The 21,934-nt window shown below is 48.4% G+C and overlaps 1 protein-coding gene across 8 annotated transcripts in view; it reads left to right on the forward strand.

Annotated features, from left to right (window-relative positions):
- DAPK2 (death associated protein kinase 2) overlaps positions 1-21,934 on the forward strand; it is a 126,937-nt gene that overhangs the window by 68,600 nt on the left and 36,403 nt on the right. For 6 of the 8 annotated variants that reach the window (XM_045447940.1, XM_045447939.1, XM_045447938.1 and 3 more), the window contains exon 4: positions 5,718-5,856. The exons of 1 other annotated variant lie outside the window; for it this stretch is intronic. In XM_045447940.1, coding sequence (XP_045303896.1) covers positions 5,718-5,856 — 139 coding nt within the window. Of the gene's footprint in view, positions 1-5,717; positions 5,857-20,946; positions 21,382-21,934 lie in introns of those variants that run through there. One more of the 8 variants, XM_045447945.1, reaches the window with a different exon arrangement.

Below are 21,934 nucleotides of genomic sequence, written 5' to 3' on the forward strand. Positions count from 1 at the left end.
GTGACCCCTGTTGGGCTGATCAGCAGCCTTTGACTGCCTGGTCCATAAACATGACTATCAGTGCCCGTCTTGTTCAGTTGAAATCGCAGGTTTTGTGGATGGGTTTACCCCAATCCCATTGTCCCTCTCAGCAACTGTTGTCTGGCGCAGGGCTTGCTTTTGCTTTCTGCTAAAGTGACCAGTACTCAGAAGACATACCCAGCCCTGAGTTAAGTCCCTTTAAACTGTCATCACTCCATCCATGACCTCCTTAGCAATAGCTGCCTCTGGTCAGGGCTGTTGAAAGCAGGGATGGGAAGGATTTGGTTTTGCCATATAAGTTGACTTTTGTATGGCATAAAGAATATTTTCAAAATCTCAGTAGATTAATTCATGTCATATGTGGAGCTTGCTCTGAAAATGTAAGTCAGCCCCGGGGGGGGGGGGGCGGGGGAGTTGGCAGACCTCTTATCCAGGCCCCTGACCTCTCTGGGGCCTCCTGGGCTCCCTGCTAATGGAAAGTGATACCCGTGTGGTTGCATACCAGAGAATGGGTTGGCAGATCACCCCACGGGGTCAGCAGTGCTTTCCAGTGCCCTAACTTGAGTGCACCTTCTTGGGCCCAAGTGGCTCTGGCAGCATCCTTTCCAAATCACTATCTACACAGATCATTTCAGTACACATCCAAGAAAGCATCTGAAGAGGTTTTCTAGCAAGCAGACCAACCTGTGGGGAGGAAAGAGGCAAAGGTCAGCTTAGCAGGAAGGGGACTGATCCTGGGAATGCTGAGAGGAGAGGAGAAGAGACCCAGACTAATGGGTTTTGCTTTTCATCTTTAAGCTGAAGAGGTTTGGGATGTGAGAGGAGAGAAATTTGGAAGGAGATGGGGAATGGCTCTGGGGAAGATAAACCCTTGGGAAAAACTATGTTAGAGGAAAAATGAACAAAACCTTGAGGAGAGCTGCCTGAGCACTGATGTGAGTGTCCCCAGCCTGAGTGTCCAGACTTGGACGTTTATCCCTGTGGGCTCATCAGCCTCCACCATTCCAAGACTCTGGGGAATATTCTAAGGGCCACCGTGGCTGGGATCCAAAGGAGACCATGTCTCACCCAGTCTCCTGCTCAGATCACACCTTCAAACAAAATGGCTGATTACTGTCTCCTAAAGTCCTCACCCAGCCTGGGCCTTCACATCAGTGGTGTTAGGTGACAGGACACATCCACGTTATCATGAGATTCTTTTACACTTATGCAGCATTCTATTTAAGGTAGGAAGGGTAGGGTGTGCCCGAGGCCACAGCCTCATAGGACCCAGCAGGGGCTAGAAGTATAGAAAACAAGGGCCAGGCTGGGTCCTGTGTTTCAGAGGGGCCCTGTGGATTTGAGCAGGTCTGGACAGGTCTCTTGCAGATACCAAGCCTTCACTTTTATATGCTATAGAATATGCTATATCATGTTGATATTTTTAATGTTTTTTTCCCCCTTTGTTCTTTTTTTTTTTTTTTTAATTTTTTTTTTTAACATTTATTTATTTTTGAGACAGAGAGAGAGAGCATGAATAGGGGAGGGTCAGAGAAAGAGGGAGACACAGAATCCGAAACAGGCTCCAGGCTCTGAGCTGTCCGCCCAGAGCCCGACGCGGGGCTCGAACCCACGGACCGTGAGATCATGACCTGAGCGAAGTCGGACGCTTAACCGACTGAGCCACCCAGGCGCCCCTCCCCCTTTGTTCTTTTATCCACCCACCTTCTATTGAATGTCTTTGTTTCACAAGGTGCTGGAGAAGCAAAGATAATCTAGCTGGGGAGAGAGGCAGACAGGTAACAATAGCCCGGTGTGATGAGGGCTCAAATGCAGCTCAACAGGGGTGTCAGAGGCCTACCCAGTACTTGGGGTGGCCTTGAGCTTTCCTTTTTGCACCCATTCAGACTTTATAATGTGGAGACAATGTGGCGAGAGGAACACACAGTGGACCGGGGCTGAGAAGATCTGGCTGTGACTCCTGGTTCTGTGGTTTACTGTGCGACCTTGGGCAAGTCACTTGCTCTCTTGGGGGCCTCAGTCTCCTCATTTGAAAAGTCAGGCCAGAAGTTCCGTCTACCCTCAGGGTGGATATGAGTCTCAAGTGAGAGAATGCTTGGGAAGGCGCATTGCTCCGGTGGCCAGCTCGGAACCAAGCACCCTTCTGCCACTGCTATGCCTCATGACAGTATGGTGCGTGTTATTTACTTCCGGGACTTTATCGAGGGTCTCATAGCACTTGTCCAACTCTACAGCGAGATTCCCCTCTCCCAGGGGGCAGTGAGGCTGTTTTTTTTCCTCATTCCTGTTTTGCAAGAAGAAAAGCTCAGCCCTGGGACTCTCACGTGCCGCACCCCAAGGGGAAGATTGGGTCTGTGTTAGGGAACGATTGGGACCACTGTCCTGGCCCTTTGACCTGGGTCTGCAGAGCAGACTCAGAGTTTCTGCTTCAGCCGGTGAGAGGGGTTCAGGTTCCAGCGCCTGCCCAGGTAGGGGTGGGGCAGAGGATGGCCTCACCCATGAAACACATGGAAAAGTAGTGCACAAGCCTCGCTGCCAACACCAAGGCAGATGCTTTAGGCCACACCCAGCTGACTGAGTAGAGGGGCACTGCGGCTCGAGCAGATAGTATGCACCCCTGCACCTTCTCACCTCATTCCCTCTTCACCCCTTTACCAGCACCCCGCCCCACTTTCTCTAAATATTTACTCAGCATCTGTCACGTGGTAGACACCAGCCCTGAGGATGAGGATCTGATTCATGGCTCCTGCCCTTGAGAAGCTCACACCCCAGCAGGAACAGAGGCTTCTGGCATTTGTCTGTCTACTAACGGGAGATATTTTCAACCCCATTTGACAGATGAGAGAAGACTGAGGTGGAGAGTGACTTGGTAGTCAGTGGCAGAACCAGCACGCCAGCAGGTCTGCAGCTCATCCCCGAAGCCGGCCAGCGCACAGGGACTTCTTGCCACATACATGCCCTGCGCTTGCCCCCATCTCTGTGCCTTTGCAGAGAGATGCCTGCCTGTTACACCTGTCTCATCCCCTTGCTCCCTGAGTCCAGACCCTACCCAAGCCTCCCTGCATTCCCAGCACCTTCTCCCACCACTTACGCCCACACTAACCATATGTGATAAGCAAATAATAACATCATGGCAGAAGTCCCTGCTGATGGGACACAGTCAGGTGCTGGTCACTGTGCTGAGTGCCTTCCTTAATGCACCAACTTGTTTGCTCTTCAGAACAAGGTGAGCAGGTAGACGTTCCCATTACCCCCAGCTCCTGAGAGACCTTGCTGAGAGAGTTAGGGCGGCTTATCTCCCGTCACATGTTAGTCTGAGAAGACAGTGTTGGACTGTGGCTGGGGCCTGGACGCGGCCTTGACCGCACGCTGCCTTACTGGGAGACCTTGTGTAGCTCCTTCGCCTCCTGTGGGCCTTGGCTTTCTCATCTGTTATGAAAGAACTTCCAGGTGATCATGGTCTATGTGGGAGCGCGGCTGAGGGAGATCATGGAGTCTTCCCCCCGGAAGTTTCCTGTTCACTTGTAGTGGATTTCAAACATACGCAAAAGGAGAGAGAATAATGTTGGAAAAACTAGGTCATTTGTCCCATTGATTGTCTCACAGTCTGGATTTGGCTTATTCCTGCCTCAGGCCATTAGTTAACTTCTTCCTCTATGTCTTGTATTTCCTGTAAACTAATAGTTAGATCTAAATGAGATACCTTTATATTGACGCTGTTCGATAGAAATATAATATGAACCGTATATTCAATTTTAGATTTTCTAGTAGCTGCATTAAATAAGAAGTGAGAAGAAATAGGTGAATTAATTTTAATATTTTTATTCAATCCAATATGTACAAAATATTATCATTTTAACATGTAATCGATATAAAAATCATTAATGAGATATTTTACATTCTTTTTTCCGTATTCCATCTTCAAAACCCAATGTGTATCTTACACTTACAGCACATTTAGTTCATTCTCAGTGCAGTGGTTAGCATGAAATACAATCCTACCAAAACAACAAAGCTGTGTTTACGGGAAAATATTTCACACCATTTCAGTTTTTGAATTAAAATGACTTCAAATGAAACAAAATTTAAAGTTCAGTTCCTGGTTGCACTAGCCGTATTTCAAATGCTCAGTAGCCACGTGTGACTAGTGGCTGCTATATTGGACGGTGTTCATAGAGGGCATTTCCATCACTGTAGAAAGTTCTGTTGGGTAGCACTGAACAAGAGGCTTAAGCAGATGTAGGTGTGAGACACTTCATAAGTGTTGCTGTGTACTTCCTGTTGTACTTCATTGTGTCCAGTTGTTCTGTTTTTCAGGATGCTGAGATTGATTAGTGTGTCCATGGGTGCTTCTGGGCATTTTTCAAGAAAGGAGAAAAGGAAATTTTGGTGCCGTTTAGGGTGAACTAGGTGGCAGGGAGTGAGTGATTCCCCAAAGTGGGACAGAGGCCATTCTAGCCATATAAGCATCATCTGAGGACACTTAGTATGATATAGTGGTTGAAAGTCATTCTTCCTGGGTTTGAATCCTGACTGCCACTTACTAGCTCTATGACCTTAGGCAAGTCACTTAACCTCACGGAGCCTCTGTTCCTTCAACTGTGAAATAGGAAAATACTAGTACTTAGCTCACAAGGTATTATGATAGTTAAATGAGATAATGTGCATAAAGCACACATTATGCACAGAGTAAGTAGTCAATGAATATTAATTACTAGTATTATGATATTGTAAATATATGGGTTCCAAAGCTTTGGGGCTAGAGAATCTGATTTGGTAGGATCTGTGGTAGGACCTGGGATCTGCATTTTGAACAAGTCTCCAGGTGATCCCCCTGGCCCAGATCCCTCCCCGAGATTTTTCCCTGGGATGACCCTTGGCTCTGACCCAACCCCCGAGAAGCACATCCTGGCTGAATACCCCAGCGTCTGTCAGAGGACAGACAAGCCCGGTAGAGTTGCCAGATTTAGCAAATAAAAATCCCGTATTGTATCTGGCAACCCTAAATCTCTAATCCAGCTAAAACTGTAAATTAGCATTTATAGGAGAGGTTGTTCTGCGCCGTGGGTCTCCATTCCTGCCATATCTACCATAAGGTGCAAGAGTGTGGAGTGTGAGGACAAAAGTAGCACTTTTGGGTTTTTAGATAGGTCTTTACATTTCAATTAGGGACCATGTCTAGATTTTCGACTCTGAAGAGGCCATCTTTTATAAAATCCAAGAAGGAGCTTTAGGAGCCATCTTACTCCATCTGCTCATTCCGCAGATGGGGAAACTGAGGTCTGACTGGAGAGGGGGAGAGGGGTTGTCCAAGGTCAGTGGCAGGGCTGGACTGGAACCTAGGTGTCCAGCTGCTGGCCCAGCATATGTTCTTCTCTGTCATCCCACAGTACTTGTTTCTTTCCTCTGCTACCTCAGTCGTGGTGGGGGAGAGGTAACACCTAGGGTCACCAGAGGCCCTTCTGGTAACGCCCTAAGAGTGGCTCATACCCTTGTGATCCAAAGGGATGAACACAGCGAATAGAAGAAAAGGCAGTCCCGGGTGCTGGCTGAACAAAGCCCCAGAGACGGGTGAAGGGATCCTGCCATACGTCCAGATGGTGGGGGTCAGGTTCAGGAGCTGCCCCCTTTGGCCTGGCTCCCTGACACACAGGTCTGACTGGGCCTGGGCCCCACCCCACACCGGTGTCTTGCAGAGTGTCGGGAGGAGAGCTCTTCGACTTCCTGGCCCAGAAGGAGTCGCTGAGTGAGGAGGAGGCTACCAGCTTCATCAAGCAGATCCTGGACGGTGTGAACTACCTTCATGCCAAGAAAATTGCTCACTTTGATCTCAAGGTCAGTGAGGGGGTGAGGGAGGAGAATCATTTTAGGAAGAAGGAGCCCAGTCCCTTCTGATGTCACTGCCAGGAAGGGCTCAGTGCCTGTTTGGCCCTCGTCCCTTCTCTTGCTGTGGAAAACTCTGAGCTCCTAGGAAAGAAATGATGCCACAGAAAATGTCCCTTTCCTCACTTTCATTTCACCTATCAGGCTTTCTGCACATAGAGACTGACTGCAAGAAGCTTCTTATTCAGACCACAGGTACCTTATCTCTCTCAGGGAGCAGGTGGGGTGCAGTTTTTAAATACTAGACCAACAACAGGAAACTTGAAACCAAACACATTTCACAAGACTGGACTCTTCAGTAACTGAGAACTAACTCATGAGCAGGCAGAAGTAGAAGCGTTCAGGCAAGGACTACTGAGGTTGGCTGGCCCTGCAGGCCCTGCGCAGCACAGCCTTCAGCGGCCCTGGCCCAGAGGTCATCAATCTTGGAGCTCAGGGGCCTCTGGCTGCCCTCCCTGTTCCCATCCCCTACTGTGACCACAAAACTGCTTCCAGGGGCCGCTCATCATTTGTGGTAACTGGTATTCAGGGTCAAGAAAGTTCACCGTGACCACATAGGATCTCATAAAGCAAGAGTGTGGTCAAGTAGAAGGAGCAGTTCCCATAGTAACTGAACTCAGTCTAGTAGACTGATGAGCCTTTACAGACACCCAAAGCTTAAAGATCCTCTAACCTGTGATCAGAGGGACCTATTTCCCAGGGTGAAAACCCACTCATTTTTCTGTCCAGAAATTCCTGTTGTGTTTCAAGCATTGTGCCAGGCACCTAGGTATTGCTACAGATACAAAAATCAACTGGGCCCTGTCTGGGCTTAGTTCCTCTTTTCTAGGAAACTTAGTACAGGAGACAGAAAAGAAAGACCAACAATAGAAGGAAGTATAGGGGAGCTGCAATAGAAGGAAGTATAGGGGAGCTAGGGAGCTGAAAGGAGAGGGCATCTAAGTCAGACTGCATTATCTGAGAGGGTTTCCTGGAAGAGGTGTTATTTGAGTTGAATTTTGAAGGACTGGCAGGGGTTATCAAAGGAGAAGAGTCTTCTAAGGAAGAGAGAACGACAGTGTACATGGTCCTGAAATTGCACAATGCATTCAGGGAAATACAGGCAAAGGGTGAATGTTCCAAATGGCTGGAGAATAAGCCAGGAAGAGAGCAGAAGGCAGACACAGGGTTTGAGAGCTAAGCCAAAGAGATTGAACTTTATCCTGAGGGATATAAGGGGCCAGGTGATCAGGGAGGTGAGGCCAGCAGATGTGTGTTTTGGAAAAATCCCTCCGGCTGGAAGGATGGAAAGAATGGGGAACACCTGGAGGCTGGGGTAGGCGCCATCTGGGAAGCTAGTGCAGTAATCGGGTGAGATGTGGGAAGTGCAAAACTAATGTAAGGAGGGGACAGATTGAAGACCAATTACAGAGGTTGGTCTGAGGATTGATCAGGTGCCTAATTAGCTGTGGGGGATGAGGAAGACGGCAGAGTTCAGGATGACACCCGAGTTCTGACTTGGGAGGACTGGCCCAGAGAGGGCATGGCATGCCTACAGTCTCACAGTGACTGCCTCCGGCAGTGGGTTCAGTTCTTGCCATGGACCCCCACCCCAGCTCTTACCCTGCCCTGTGGGGTGACCTGCCGTGGTTCCCCTCGGTGGGGTCCTTACTTCTATGCTGATTGCCGCAGTATTTTGAATTCCTCCAACAGAAGACACCTTGCAGTGTTTTACACAAGAATCAGGGGTAAAAGTTGGAGTCACCGAGGAGGGTGTGGCCTGAGGGGGACTTTGGACCTCAGAGTGGTAAAACACTAAGCAGGCAACCGTCTACCCGGACTGTATTTGTGTCTCCTTCCTGGCAGTACCGTGGACAATTAACTTGCTGTTTTCTGTGTCTTTACTGGCTCCAGGAGACCGACCTCAAAATGGGCTCCTTTGTCTTTTCTCTATGGGGTCTGGTAGATGTAGGAGGTGTTGTGATCCCACAGGCTCCGTGACTAAAGCGGGTCCACGTTGTTTAGTTTGCTTGTGTGGCTGCTCGCTGTGGTGTGGGGAGTGCTGGCTTGGAGGTGGCCAGGTCGGGGTTTCATCTTCATCCTACTGTGTACCAGGATACAACTGAACCTCAGTCTTTCGGCTTCAATGCAAATAATAATCCCTACTTGGTGCGGTTGTTAAGGGTTAGAGAAGCGGCATTACCTGCTGTGTACCAGACAGTGCTCTGTAATAATACCTGCTATTGTTATTTCCCCTCCCAGAATAGAGGAAAAGGAAACACAACTCTTGTTACAGTATGTTGGGCCCGCCAGCCTAGAAAAACAAAACTGCTAATGCAATTCTCGATTAGCCAGCAGAGCTGAGATTCGTTGCTACTGGGGCAAGTCTGGCTCCTGGGCTCAGTGTGGATGCTTTCCTCGGCCTGGAGATGGTCACTGGGTTTCCCCCGGTTGTGTGTAGGGTGATTCTGCTAACCCCCGTCTCGGCCTCCTGTTCTTAGAGTTGTGCACACTGTGAGCCTTCTGACCCTCCCTCCCCATCTGTGAGTCCCTTGGTCCAGGCTCAGCTGAGCAACTTCAGGAAGTGATGAGTAGCTGGATTACCTCATGATTGGGTAGACACTTCCCGGAGCCAGAATGTGGGTAGGCATGCCCCCGGTTGGAACTTTCCACCAGCTGGAGGGGGTCATGTAGAAAGCCCAGCTGGCAGCTTAGAGGGGACCTCTTGATTCCATGTTGTTTCCAACCACATAAAATTCATTTTACACGAATACAGTTTTCTCCCTGATTTTCACTCCCTGTGAGGTGCCTCTGCTTTTCTCAACTCTTATATTCTGTTACTCCTCACCAAGTGAGTCAGGCTAGCCTTGCTGCCCCATTGACACAGCCACTGTGTTGTCTCCATGCCCCTACCCATGACCTGTTCTCCATGCTCACCTTCCAGGAGCAGGTAATGGAGGACAGTGAGCTCTCACCTGTCTTTGGAGTATGAACTTCTCCTGGATCCTCCCATGATAAGCTCCTCCTATGTTCAGTCACTGTGCTAGAGAGTTGAAGCCCTGTCCCTGCTTAACACATGCTCCCAGCCTTGTGGCAGAGAGCAGATAAATGGACAAATTAATGTATGATAAGCAGTCTTGGTAAAAACAAATGATGGCATGCTGTTGCCCAGAAATCTATGTTGGGTCCTTGTCATCTGTAGGATAAATAAACCCGTTCAGCATGGCATTCGGACCTTTCTTATCCTGCCTTAGTCCAGATTCTGGTCTCATCCACCTTTCCCCACTCCAAAACACTAGCCCCAGGCAACAAGATGACAGATACATGTTCTGGCCTCTCTCCTTCTATGTTCACGCTGTTCCCATCCAGGAAGCTGTTGCTCTTCCTTTCTCTGTCCATGGACATCCTTCCTGTTCATCCTTCTAGGCCCAGCAGAAACATCATTTCCTCTAGGAAGCCTTTCCCTTCCCTACTACGTCCCAAAGCATAACTAAGAATGAACTTGCCTTTATGCTTCCGTTGCCCTTTGTACAGTCTGAGAATGTCTATTGCTGTTGGTCACTCTACTGCTTGTATCTAGCACTGTGCTTGGCACATGACACATTACTCAGTGTTGAATGAATGAGTAAATGAATGAATGAAATGACTTAGTAAGACCAGATGCATGCATGGATGGCAAAGACCCTTTGATGTCACCTGGGAAATGCAAAAGAGTTTGCGGGCAGAAGTCAGTGCAATGATGTGAACATTTATTGGGGGGCTATAGTATGCCCAGGAGTAGAGTGACAAACATCAATGTGATATGGTACCTGCCTTCCACGGGCAGGAGATGGCCACGGTGAGACTTGGTGGGGAGGCCACCTGAAATGAAAGCTAACCATGACTCTTGCCAACAAATGCCCACTACCAAGGGGTAAGCGTTCCACCTCAGCAGAGTGAATACCAGGCCAGTGTGTGCTGTAAATTCACCATAGAAAGGCTGATTGACGTGGGTAGGTAGGAGGAGTAAAGGTAGATGATGTTGTCTGTATTTACATGGTTGGAAGGGACATTGGGGCTGCCTGCTCTTCAGTCACAGGGAGCACCCAGTGTGCCTTCAGACATGCCTTTTGCGGGACAGATTACCAGGAAATGGGGGTCAGTACCACCTAGGAACCTTACCCTGGCGTGTGATCCCTACACAAACAAAGGCCTTGTCGAGGGCGGTTTTGTGTGGTTTTGTGTTTATTTTGTATTTGGGAATTTCCCTTCTGAGTTTTGGTATTTCTCCCCTACATCCTAATCCAACTTGAGGATTCAAAAATGGAAGGTCGGCCTCAGGTCTGACTAGTATTTTAAGCAAAAGAACAAGTCATGAGGATTGAAAAAAATTATATGCAAACCAGGAACCCTCATGGGGCTTTTTGGCTTATATAACTACTAGAAAGGAAGAGTGAATTTCTGAACGAGTACTCCAAAATTCCAAATTCCTCTATGCCCTGATCATCTTTTGAGCTGTTTTTATGTTCATGATGTGAGGGGGTTTGCTTGTCAAGCTTTCATAGGAATGATATCAATAGTACTTTAAATGTATATGGTACTTTCTATAATACAGCATGCTTACACGTTTGTTCTCTCATGTGATCCTCATGGCCGCCCATTGAGGTATAGGTATTGTCACTTTTTTACACACAAGGCAATTGACATTCAGAGAGGTTAAGTAACTTGTCCAAGATCACACAGGTTTTTTTTTATGTTTATTTATTTATTTTGAGAGAGAGAGAGAGTGAGCATGAGCAGGGAGGGGCAGTGAGACAGAGGGAGAGAGAGAGAGAATCCCTAGCAGGGTCTGCATCCTCAGTGCAGAGCTGGATGCAGAGCTCGATCTCACAATTGTGAGAGCATGACCTGAGCCGAAACCAGGAGATGGGTGCTCAAGTGAGTCACCCAGGCCCTCCAAGATCACATAGGTATTAAGCGAGAGAGCTGGAGCTTGAACTTAGCCAGTGAGGAAACACTAAGCCAAACTGGATATTACCAGCTTTTTCAGTCACCAAACTGTGACAGTGTAGACTTCTTACTTCCTTGGTCCATGCCTCTTATATTTAATTAATCCAAGGGTCTGAACCGTGTCATACATTTATCCTTTACATGGTTAATTTCTCATCTGGTTACATTGTTTTTTCTTTCTAATATCCTCATAATTTTTAAAAAGTGCATATTTTATTAACTGCTATAAAATGTGCATGCATTTGAAAGTAGAACTTACAAGAATGAGATTGTTTCCATACTAAAATCTGGTGGCATGAAGTGAAGGTAAGACATGGCAGAGATTTAACTTAGGATAGGGTGAGATTGTGACGGTGAGGGCCAGACCAAAGAGTCTGTATAGGCAGTCACAGCCATGGAAGGCTTTTCCCCTCAAATGTTTTTATTACAAAAACATTTCAAAACATTTAAAGAAATTGCAAGAATACAGGGGACACCATTACACCATCCCCCTAGATTCAACACGTGGCCACATTTGCTTTACCTCTTTCTCTCTTTAAAAAAGAATAAAAAGGGGCGCCTGAGTGGCTCAGTCGATTGAGCGTCCGACTTTGGCTCAGGTCACGATCTTGCAGTTCATGGGTTCGAGCCCCGTGTCCGGCTCTGTGCTGACAGCTCAGAGCCTGGAGCCTGCTTTGGATTCTGTGTCTCCCTCTCTCTCTGCCCCTCCCCCACCCCTGCTCGGTCTCTCTCTCTCTCTCAAAATTAAATAACGTTTAGAAAATTATAAAAAAAAAGAAAGAAAAAACTTTTTACTTATATAAAAGTATTTTATGTCTGTATACCTACACACAGACACGTACACATGTGTACATATTGTATATATACATACATATGATCTTTAGAATTAAAATCATTTTAAGTACAAATTAAAATAAAAACATGTATTGATTTAAAAATTTTTTGGCATAATCTGAGAGAAGGTTATAGCCATCCTGACACTTCATGCTCGGCACTTCTGTAGGCTTCTCCTGAGGCTGAGGTTGGTCTCCTACAGTACATCATACTTAAGAAAATGAGCAAGCATTGGTGGAAGACCTTTAGTGGGCGGATAAACAAGATTCTATTTCTGATATTGAAAAAAAATTCTGGCAGGGCAGAGAGAGTACGCCAGTTGGAGGCGGTGATAAGAATATGGGAAAGAGATGAGCCAAAGGTACCCCTTAGCATCTTTTAAAATTTTTATTTAAATCCAAGTTAGTTAACATATAATGTAATAATGATTTCAGGAATAGAATTTAGTGACTCATCACATATATATAACACCCAGGGCTCATCACAAGTGTCGTCCTTAATGTCCCTTGTCCAGTTAGCCTATCGCCCCACCCAACACCCCTCCAGCAACCCTCAGTTTGTTCTCCGTACTTAAGAGCATTTTTCAAGGGAAGGATGATCTTTTATGCTATTATAAAAAGTAATAACTCATAGAAAATGTAGAAACTTACACGGAAGTTACCCACAGACTTTCCACTCCAAAGCAACTATTATTGTCACTTGGTGTGTTTTCTTCAGCTTTTTATGAACAGGTGTGTGTGTGTGTGTGTGTGTGTGTGTGTGTGTGTGTGGGTTAGGGTACTTGTAACTATATTGCTTTTACAGTTTTCTTTTGTGCTTTTTTTTTTTAACTTTACATATTAACCCCAGCAGCCCACATGGGCTGTCAAGTATTTTACTTTGCTGTAGAAACTTTTATACAAGTATTTTCTGATTTCCTTACCCTCTCAGGGTGTTCTGAGAGGTGGACCCTGCTTCCTGTTTCTCAGATGCAAAGCTTAGCTTGTGCCCTCTTCATCTCCGCCCCATGCATAAGACTGTGAGCCCGAAGCCCTAGAAATACATGCAGTTTGCTTTATCAACTACTGCAAGGCCACCCTAGGGCAACCTGAGGAGAAGTGACCCCCAGAATGCTGAACTTCTAAATAGTGGAGGGAAGGAACAAAATGTGCCCAAATGTAAGCTATAGACCGCCATTATTAAAAGAATTGAAATATAGATGCTTTGAAATGGGAAGCATTAAACCAACCAGGTGACTCTTACAACATACAGCAGGAGGCCACATGGTGAAGTAGAAAGAGGAGAGGTTTGGGGGTTGAGCCTGCATTTGAGTCTCAACCTATGCTGTGTGACGTTGGGAGTTCACCTCTCTGACGTTTCCTGGCCTCGAAAGTGGAGATAATATTGCCTCTTCTTCCTGTCCCGTGGGGGTGGAGCAAAGGACCAGGGAGGTATCAGTATTAATGAGAGGGCTTGCAAATTCTAACACTGCCTGCAAATACTGGTTGTCAGTTTTAACTGGTCTTATTAGGCCACATTTCTCCCTATTCCTCTCCCTATTCCTCTCCCTATTCCTCCCTATTCCTCCAGAGGGATTCAGAAGGGAAGGTGGGCATGGAAACATCCAAAGGGGGAATGAATAAGGTAGCACTTTCCAGCCAGCTGGCCGGGAAGATTTCGAGGGTGGCAGGACACTGTGTAAGACTGACAGGAAACTAGAAATGCAAATTGCCTTTGCATTCACTGTTAGGTGCTTAGAGGCCTCCTGGGGCTTCTAGCTGCCCATGCCTTCCACTGGGGGCCCCTCCCTAGGCCTGGCCTCCAGGGAGGTATCATGTGTTCAAACAGTTACTTCTAGGTTCCATTCGCAGCTCCACTGTCAGTCCTCTCACCGCCTCTGATCTCAGTAGGAGTGAAAGAATCTGATTCTGGAAGCAATGAAAATAGTAGAAAGAACAGGAACCTTAGCACTAAGAAGACCTGGGCTTGAATTTTTTTAAGTTTATTTACTTATTTTGAGAGAAAGAGAGAGAACGTGGGAGGGGCAAAGAGAGAGGGAGAGAGAGAGAATCCCAAGCAGGCTCGCACTGTCAGCACAGAGCCTGATGCAGGGCTAGAACTCATGAACCATGAGATCATGACCTGAGCCCAAACCAAGGGTCTGATGCTTAACTGACTGCACCACCCAGGCGCCCCAACCTGGGCTTAAATTATAAGCCCGGCTCCACAGCTTAGTTGTTTGGCCTCAAATAAGTTACTTAACTTCTCTGTTCCTTAGTTCCTCATCTAGAAAACACAGAGAGTACCCTCCTGTGTGAGGTTCTTTGCAGTGGTATTCTGGGAACAGCCAGATCTCCAGAAAACAAGTGTATGCTTATACACACACACAAATTTATCCTGAATTTTATGATACGAAGATTTACAACACAACTTATAAACAATAAAGTAAATAATACTTTTTATTGTAAATTCCAGAGAGCAAGTTGTTTCTCATAGCAATTTTCTTCGGTTTTTGCCAAACCCTTGTATCCATAGCCAATCTATGGCTGCAGGTGACACCTGAGTGTAGTTCTGACTAGAATGTTGGTTGATGTTTTTGTCTACGTTAACCAAACAATGAAGACATGCGTTGGAACTTTACTTATTTGTCAATGACAGGAATGACTTCTTTGCTGAACTGGGTAAGAGTTTCTGAATATCAGAAAAAATATATTTCCTCAGTTTCTGTGCTATTCACAAAGTAACGGCTACAGACACGGCACCCTTTTAAGTTTTATCTGCATTATTAAGTGATCTTCTCCAGCGCTTCTTAAGTCTAGGGTCAAGAAGACCACAAACGGGGTCCTGATCGGAGCATCTGCCAGTTTCCATGATATCAGTACACCCACCATGGCCAATTTTAAGGAACCAGCGTGCAGTCACACACCATTAATTAGTATTTCCCCAACACAGAGATAGAGGGCAGAAATCACCTCAAGAGCCTCGAGACTATTAAAACATAATTGACAAAATTAGGAAGCCATGAGTTTTAAGGATTGTTTTTAAGATAGCCTATTTAACTGTAAGTTTATATAACTTAATTTTAATATTAAAATAATACAGTTACATAGCTCTCTTTAACAACCAGCTCACAAAATTCCTTCAAATTTAACAATTGGCTGTCATGAGCCAGTGGGCACCCCCCAAGCACCCCCCTGGGTCTCAGAGACTTTGCAGGTGAAAGCATTTTGTGAACAGGTTTCGTGCTCTATGCAGGCTGACTGTTGTCAGGGGTGTAGTGATAATAATGGCAGCCAACGTTTCCTGAGCACCTCGGAGACACGCAGGCTCTTCTCTGAGTGCTGTGCTTACGTTTGCTCTTTTTATCCACGCAGCCACACTGTGAGGGAGGTTCTGGGTCATGCCCATTTTATAGAAAGAGGAGGTTGCTCGAGAGCTCCTTGGGCTTTATTGTGTCTCCTCAGAACCTCTTAACATATTAGTGTTCCCATTTTTCAGATGAGGAGCCAAGGCTCAGAGGGGTGACTGACTTGGCAAGGGTCACACAGCTAGCACAGGGCAGAGTGGGATTCAAACCTGTGTCTGTCAGGTGACTGGGCCCTCGTCGGCACTGGTTTCCCAAACATGACACTGTCCTCTTCAGACTTGCTTAGAGAACTTGCTTTCCAAAACCAGTACAAGAGCCTCACTCCTGGTGAGTTGATTTCTGTCGGTTCGGTAGCATTAGCACTGTCTCCAGAGGATTACAATGGGCAACTAGCTCAGATGCGGACCCCCAAAGCACAGCTTGGGGGCTCAGAATGTCTTGATCCAAGCCCAGATTCCTCACTGGTGAGATGGGGCACCAGCCATCCACAGCTGGGTGGCTGTGAGGATCTAATAAGGTGATGTGCGGGGAAAGCTCACCACAAATGCTAGTTTGGCACAGACCATAGAGCCAACATTGCTGATTGGCCCAAAGCCGAAAGCCAGTGGTCCTGGAATGCCTTTGAAAGTGAATTTGTATTTCTGCCCCTGCTGCTAGGGCCTAGAGACAGAGTAGGTAGGTACAGTAGGTTTTCTCCTCTGCTTTACTGAATAGGGCAGTGGGAGGTCAGGACCGTGTAACAGCCTTCCCCAGAGGAGGAGGCCATGAGCGAGTGGCCAGAAGCTGTGGCTTAACAAATCCAAGTGCAACCCAGTTGGGGCCCTTCCCTAAGCCACAGCTGTGGGTTTTCTGGGAAAAACATGGAGCTGGGGCAGGAAGCTGCTGAGGAACCAGGGCCAAGATGGACGTGCCCACTTTGCCAGCAGGCAGGAGTGACCCCAGCAGGCACCCTTGCATCAACTAGAGGAAGGGAGGGGACGTGGGAGAAGGGAGAGCCCACAGGATCTGGAGTCAGCCAGAACTTGAACCCTAGCTGCACTACTTATTACTGAGGCACCTTGGGAAAGCACTTAACCTCTCTGAGCCTCTGTTTCTTCGTCTGTAAAATGGGGGTGATGATGGTACCTGCCTCAGAGAGTGAGAATCAAGTAAGTATGAATGCTTTGTAAACTAAATGCTATAGGTTGTGCTTTTAGGACCGTAGAAAGAGCATGAGAAGCCCGCCTGCTCTCTGCAAGTGGGCAGTCTTGTTGGGGAGGCAGGACTAACAATCAGGGTCTTGGCAAAATGGTTGGTACTGCAGGGCGAGGTTGCTGCACAAGTGTGGAGCCAGGACAAGGAAGGAGAGCTGGGCTGGGTATTCAGATGATACTTCCTGAGATAGGAATTTTGGCTGGGCCTGGAAGAGATAGAATTTTGGCTGGGCCTGGAAGGATGGGTAGGAGTTCAGTAAGCAGATGAAAAAGACTCTCATTCTGAGAAGGAGACACACGATCAAGGAAATAATCATAGAGATGATGCTGGGGCACCTGGAAGGCTCACTCGGTTGAGCATCGGACTTCGGCTCAGGTCATGATCTCACGGTTCGTTGGTTTGAGCCCTGCATCAGGCTCTGTGCTGACAGCTCGGAGCCTGGAGCCTGCTTCGGATTCTGTGTCTCCCTCTCTCTCTCTCTGCCCCTCCCCTGCCCACGCTCTGTCTCTCAAAAATGAGTAAACATTAAAAAAAAAAAAGATGATGCTAACAGTTATAGGTCACGTTTTATGCCCTGTTTGATCCTCTTGGTAACCCTCATGAGGTAGGTTTTATTATCTAATTTATTGCTGCTTATTTAAGGTGAGAAACCTGTGGCTGACAGGCTAAGGAACTTGCCAGTGTCACACTGCTGGTAAATGGCAAAACTGGGATTCAAATCCAGGTTCTAAGGCTCTTAGCTGTGATCTTTCTTGATTCCCTAAAAGCAGAACGAGCAAGAGACGCATATGTGGTTTGTCCATTTGTCCAGCAGACAATTCCTGAGCACTTACTGCAATAGCAGCCACTCTTGGGTGCTAGGGGTGGCAATGGCAGGCGAGGCCCCCATCCGCCTTGTGGGGCTTCAGGATAGAGGAGGGAGGACACATAAGGAATTACAGTGCCGTTGGTTCTCTGCCAGAGGCATGTCGGGGTACCATACAGGCCCTGACGGGAAACAACTGGCTGTACGTGCCAGAAGGGAGGGGATCACAGAAGATGTTCCAGTGTGTGTGTTGGAGTTGGGCATCAGGGGGAAGAAAAAGCTTGTGAGGAAGGCCATTCCCCCAGAGTGAACTGCAGATTGGGGTACGGGTGATGAGGAGGTCGGTTGGCATGTGAGTGTCCAGTGATAGGAGGGCCTTGAATGCCAGATGGAGACGGGCCTTGGGCATAGGCCACACTGGAGGCTTGTGGGAAGGGGCTGCCTGTGGTCTCATCCACAGTGTGCCAGGGGGAGAGTTTGCTGCAGCACCATGGAAACCAGCCCAGAGAGGCCTGGAAGCAGTCAGCCTTGCTTTCTCAGTTTGCCCAGTGCTTCCTGAATAATCTGGGGCCATGCTCGATATTTGCAATGAAGGTTCATCTGCAGCCTTCTTGTCCCTATAGCACAGAGTGGCCGGGCCCCTGCTCTGCTGAGGTCAGCGGCCTCACCCAGTGATAGGTAGGCTGCGTAGGCACCTGGAGAGGACGCTGGGTAGGGAGGGGGTCAGCAGACTTGGGCTCTGCTCCTTGCTCAGTGACCTTGGCAGTTTCTTGACCTCTTTGAGCTGCTCTGCAACCATGAAGGGACTAAATGACCTCTGAGGTCCCTTGTAGCCTCACCATTGTGAACACGGTATGGTGAACTGGGGGTGAGGATGAGTGGGACAGGAGGCAGGTCAGTGAGAGGGCATGGTCTGCAGGTGTGCACAGGTGACTCAGCAGGGATTTAGTAAGATTCCCAGGGCTGACTGTTGTCATTGCTACATCCCAGAGAGGAGCAAACAAACATAGCTACCATGATTTGAAATCTTGCTGGGCATTGATCCTTACATGCACCATCTCTGAATCTTCAGAACAACCCTCTGCCATGGTAGGTGACTCATTTTACAAATGGGAAATCATGGTTGCAAGAGATCCACTGACTTTGAGCAGGTTTCACTGTGAGTGACAGAGCTGGGATTTGAACCTCGACCTGCCTGGCTCTAAGCTCAAGTCTTTTGCACCTTACTGTGTAGCCCCCAGAGGCTGCCTTCATCCTGCAGGGGCTCTTGGACATGCTGTACTGGACTGGCGGGGATCACCCACTGACATCGGTCCTGCCAGGAGGACTGGCTTCTGGTTGGCACCATAGCAGGCACCTCTGACCAAAGCTGCTGGGGCATGGAGGGGCATGTTGGCCCCTCCCACAGCTGCCTGCCTGGTGGGCTGAGTTGGGTGATTTGTTTTGACAGGTGAGAGCAGTTTCACCTCTTGGTAGCAGCTCCACAAACCCAGTGCTGGGCAGTGGGGGCACCGACTGGAATGTGATCCTTCTTTCCAGCCATGCTTCGGAGGTGATGGCAAGCATGTGGGTAGTATTTGGTTGAAACAACTAAAGCTGGAGGAAAGGGCAGACGGTTAGGACCACACTACCCCAGAGGGCATCCTGGCTTGGGCCCAGCGGTTTGTGGTCACAATGGATTGTTCGTCCTTCCTGACCAGGAGCCAGGAGACCGGAGCCTTTGTATGTCCTGCCTTAGGGCCCAGAGGAGTGGGAATTTGCCCGGCCAGCTTGGGAGGTTATGCCACCTTGCAGTTGCAGAGGCTAGAGCGCGAAGGGGCTCTGGATCCCATCCAGAGTCTATTTTAGAACTGGGGAGCTGTGACCCAGAGAGAGGAAGTGATGTGCTTAAGTTCACATGGCCTCCTATGGTGGAGGTGGAACTGGAATTTCCCACTACCCAGTCCCAGGATCTTTTCTAGTGTCCTACCCTGTTCAGGAAGGGGGAAGCAAAGAAGCTTAGAAAACCCCCCTGGGGGAACTTCTGCTTTATTGGCCCTCAGACTACCCTTGGGGATCCTCCCTCAGTCATTTTTCTCCTGACCCAGCCCTATAGCAGCCCTGTGGGGAGGAGTGCGCTAGGGCCCCCCTAGTGGTGATGGAGGGCCTCCACAGGGCAGAAAAGGAAGGACCACTCACTGGTTCCCAATTCTTCCAGTGCACGTCAGCGTATTTCAGTGGGACATACAGGATGCAAGACACCATAGGGGAGGCCAGGAAACTTAACGCTGACCTGAATTTTCCCAGGGAGGCCACCACTCAGGAGAGCGGTGTCACAGTATGAGAGACAGCCTGCAACTTAGGACCACTTGCTCATAACCCCCACCTAAGGGGGTTAGAGCGCAAGGTCAGGGGCTGCTTCATTTAAAAGTAAGGGAGTAAAACGAGGCAGGGATGGGGCATCGTCTCTGAAAGTGTGAAGAAGAGTAGGAAAGATATTCTAGGCAAGGGGAAGAGCCAGAGAAAAGGATGGAACTGAGATGTCATTCTGGGTGTGGTAATACCCACCTTGAGGGGATATGGGGCAGGTACAAGCAAATGATGGGCAGTGAGGCTGGGAAGGTAGTGTGGGGCAGTCAGTGCAGAACTTCGATGCCTCAAATATCAGGCAGGGCACCTTGACCTTACTCTCGTGGTCAGTGGGACCGCTGAAGATACTTAACCAAACTGGGTGGTGTGGTGGCAAGCAGGGGCTGCACTGCCCAGGAAACCCACCCTGATGCCGCCATGATGAGCTATTGGACCTTGAGCCAGTGCTTTAGGTCTCTGAGCCTCTGTTTCCTCATCTGTGAAATGGGGGTGATAACAATCCACCACTCAGAATGGTTGCAAAGATGACATAGAGCGCTAGTGCGCTGCTCGCCTTGGTGAATGTTTGGAAAATAACAGCCCCTGCTTTGCCTCCTGGTTAGTGAAGGCTGAGACAGCAAGAAGGAAACCCTTCTGAAAGCGAGAGGAGCTGCAGATATAGGGTCTATTTTACTGTTTTGCTATTTGAGGGCAGGTTTGAGCCAGAAGGTACATTTGGTCCAAATGGCTCTGTGTGTGAGTGGTAAGGTGAGGACAAGAATCTGGGTCCTGACACCCAGTAGAACATTCCTGCTGCCCTAAGGTCACCTCTCAGCCTGAAAACCACAGGCCATATCACTTTACCCAGACTCTCTATGGGGACTCTGCCAGGACCTCTCTTCTCTCCTTGAAACGAGGAGGTCGAGCCCAGGAGATCCTGAGATTCCTTTTCTGAGCCTTTGAACCCAGCGTGAGGGCAGGCCAGAACTGCACTCGGGGCCCCTCACCTGGGTAAAGCGTCACTGGAAGAAAAGGCGTGCAGGGATGGGAAGCAATTGCCAGGACAGCAAAACAGCTATGCCTGAGCCAGGGTCCAAGCCTGCCCTAGGTTGCCAGCCTGGAGCAGAATATCCACTTCCCCCCCTGGGATAGATTTCCCAGAACCTTTGGGAAGCAGGAAGATCATTTACTCTAGTTGTTAGAGCAGAGGTTTTGGAGTCCAACAGATAGAGGTTAAAATCCCCATGTCCAGGAACACCTGGGTGGCTCAGTCGGTTGAGCGTCCAACTTCAGCTCAGGTCATGATCTCACAGTTCATGAGTTTGAGCCCTACATCAGGCTTGCTGCTGTCAGCGAAGAGCCCGCTTAGGATCCTCTGGCTCCTTGTCTCTTTGGCCCTCCCCCACTCATGCTTTCTCACTCAAAAATAAAAAACAAAACAAAACATGAGAATCCCTGTGTCCACAAGCCAGTATTTCAGTCTTGGTTTCTTTCTGAAACAGGGAAATGATAACATCCACTGCATAAGATAGCTGGAAGCGTTCAATGAGGTAGAAAGTATGTCCCATGCTGGGTTAGCACATTGCAGCGAAATGGCAGGTGTCTTCGCTCAGGGAACAATTATGAGCAGCTGGTGGATGCTGGGCTCTATACTGAGCTTTAGGTAGTTGATAGGAACAAAACCCTCAGGAAGCTTATAACCCAGTGTGAAGAGACAGATAAGTAAGCGACCACCTTGAGACAGTGCAAGACACATTGAAATGGGGGAAGCACAGGATGTTATGGGAGCTGGGCAGGAAATGTGTGTGTGTGTGTGTGTGCGCGCACGCGCATGTGTAGGCCTTCTGGAGGAGGTACTATTTTTACTGAAACGTGAATAGGAAATTAGCCAGGTTTGGGGTAGGGACTGTGCAGGAAGAATGTTCCAAGTAGGGGAGAAGTCACCTGCTATGTGTTAAGTTCTTGGAGTGGGCAAGAACTTGCAGGGACAGGCAGTACTAAGGTAAGAAAACGTGGCCTGACCCTGAGGTTTTCACAAGCCAGTGCAGAGGCTGTTTCCCCTGGACTGTGGGACACAGAGGTGAGAGGATATAAGGCAAGGATACTTCTCACCTCTCAGAGCAATGCTGCCTGGGAGAATTCAGCCTCCAATTGTTTTTCCTTCTTCTCCCATGTTCCCTACCCATTTCCTCCTGCCCCATTATCTTGGGGGTCACCAGGTCTGGTGTGACTGCTTTTGTCCACTGTGGTTCCCATCCCCATTCAGTGTGTGCTGTGCCTTGAGCACTATGGTGGTCAGGAAGACCCCGGCTCTGACCCTCCTCTGCCCCAGAAACAAGCCTCAGGGCCATTCCCTGGAGGAGAGGGGAAGTTCCTAATAAGGTAAGACGGTGGGCAGTGGGGAGGGCACAGCTTACGGCATGGGGTTCCAGAACACTCGAGGTCCATGAGCAGCCATTTGAGGGCTGGATTGGGGGTATCGGAGTGGGGCCATCTCTCTGGGTCCCATCTCCTGACCTTCCCCCTCAGTCTCCTTTCTGCAGGACCTAAGATCC

This window comes from Leopardus geoffroyi, chromosome B3 (assembly GCF_018350155.1).
Source record: "Leopardus geoffroyi isolate Oge1 chromosome B3, O.geoffroyi_Oge1_pat1.0, whole genome shotgun sequence".
Lineage (NCBI taxonomy): Eukaryota > Metazoa > Chordata > Mammalia > Carnivora > Felidae > Leopardus > Leopardus geoffroyi.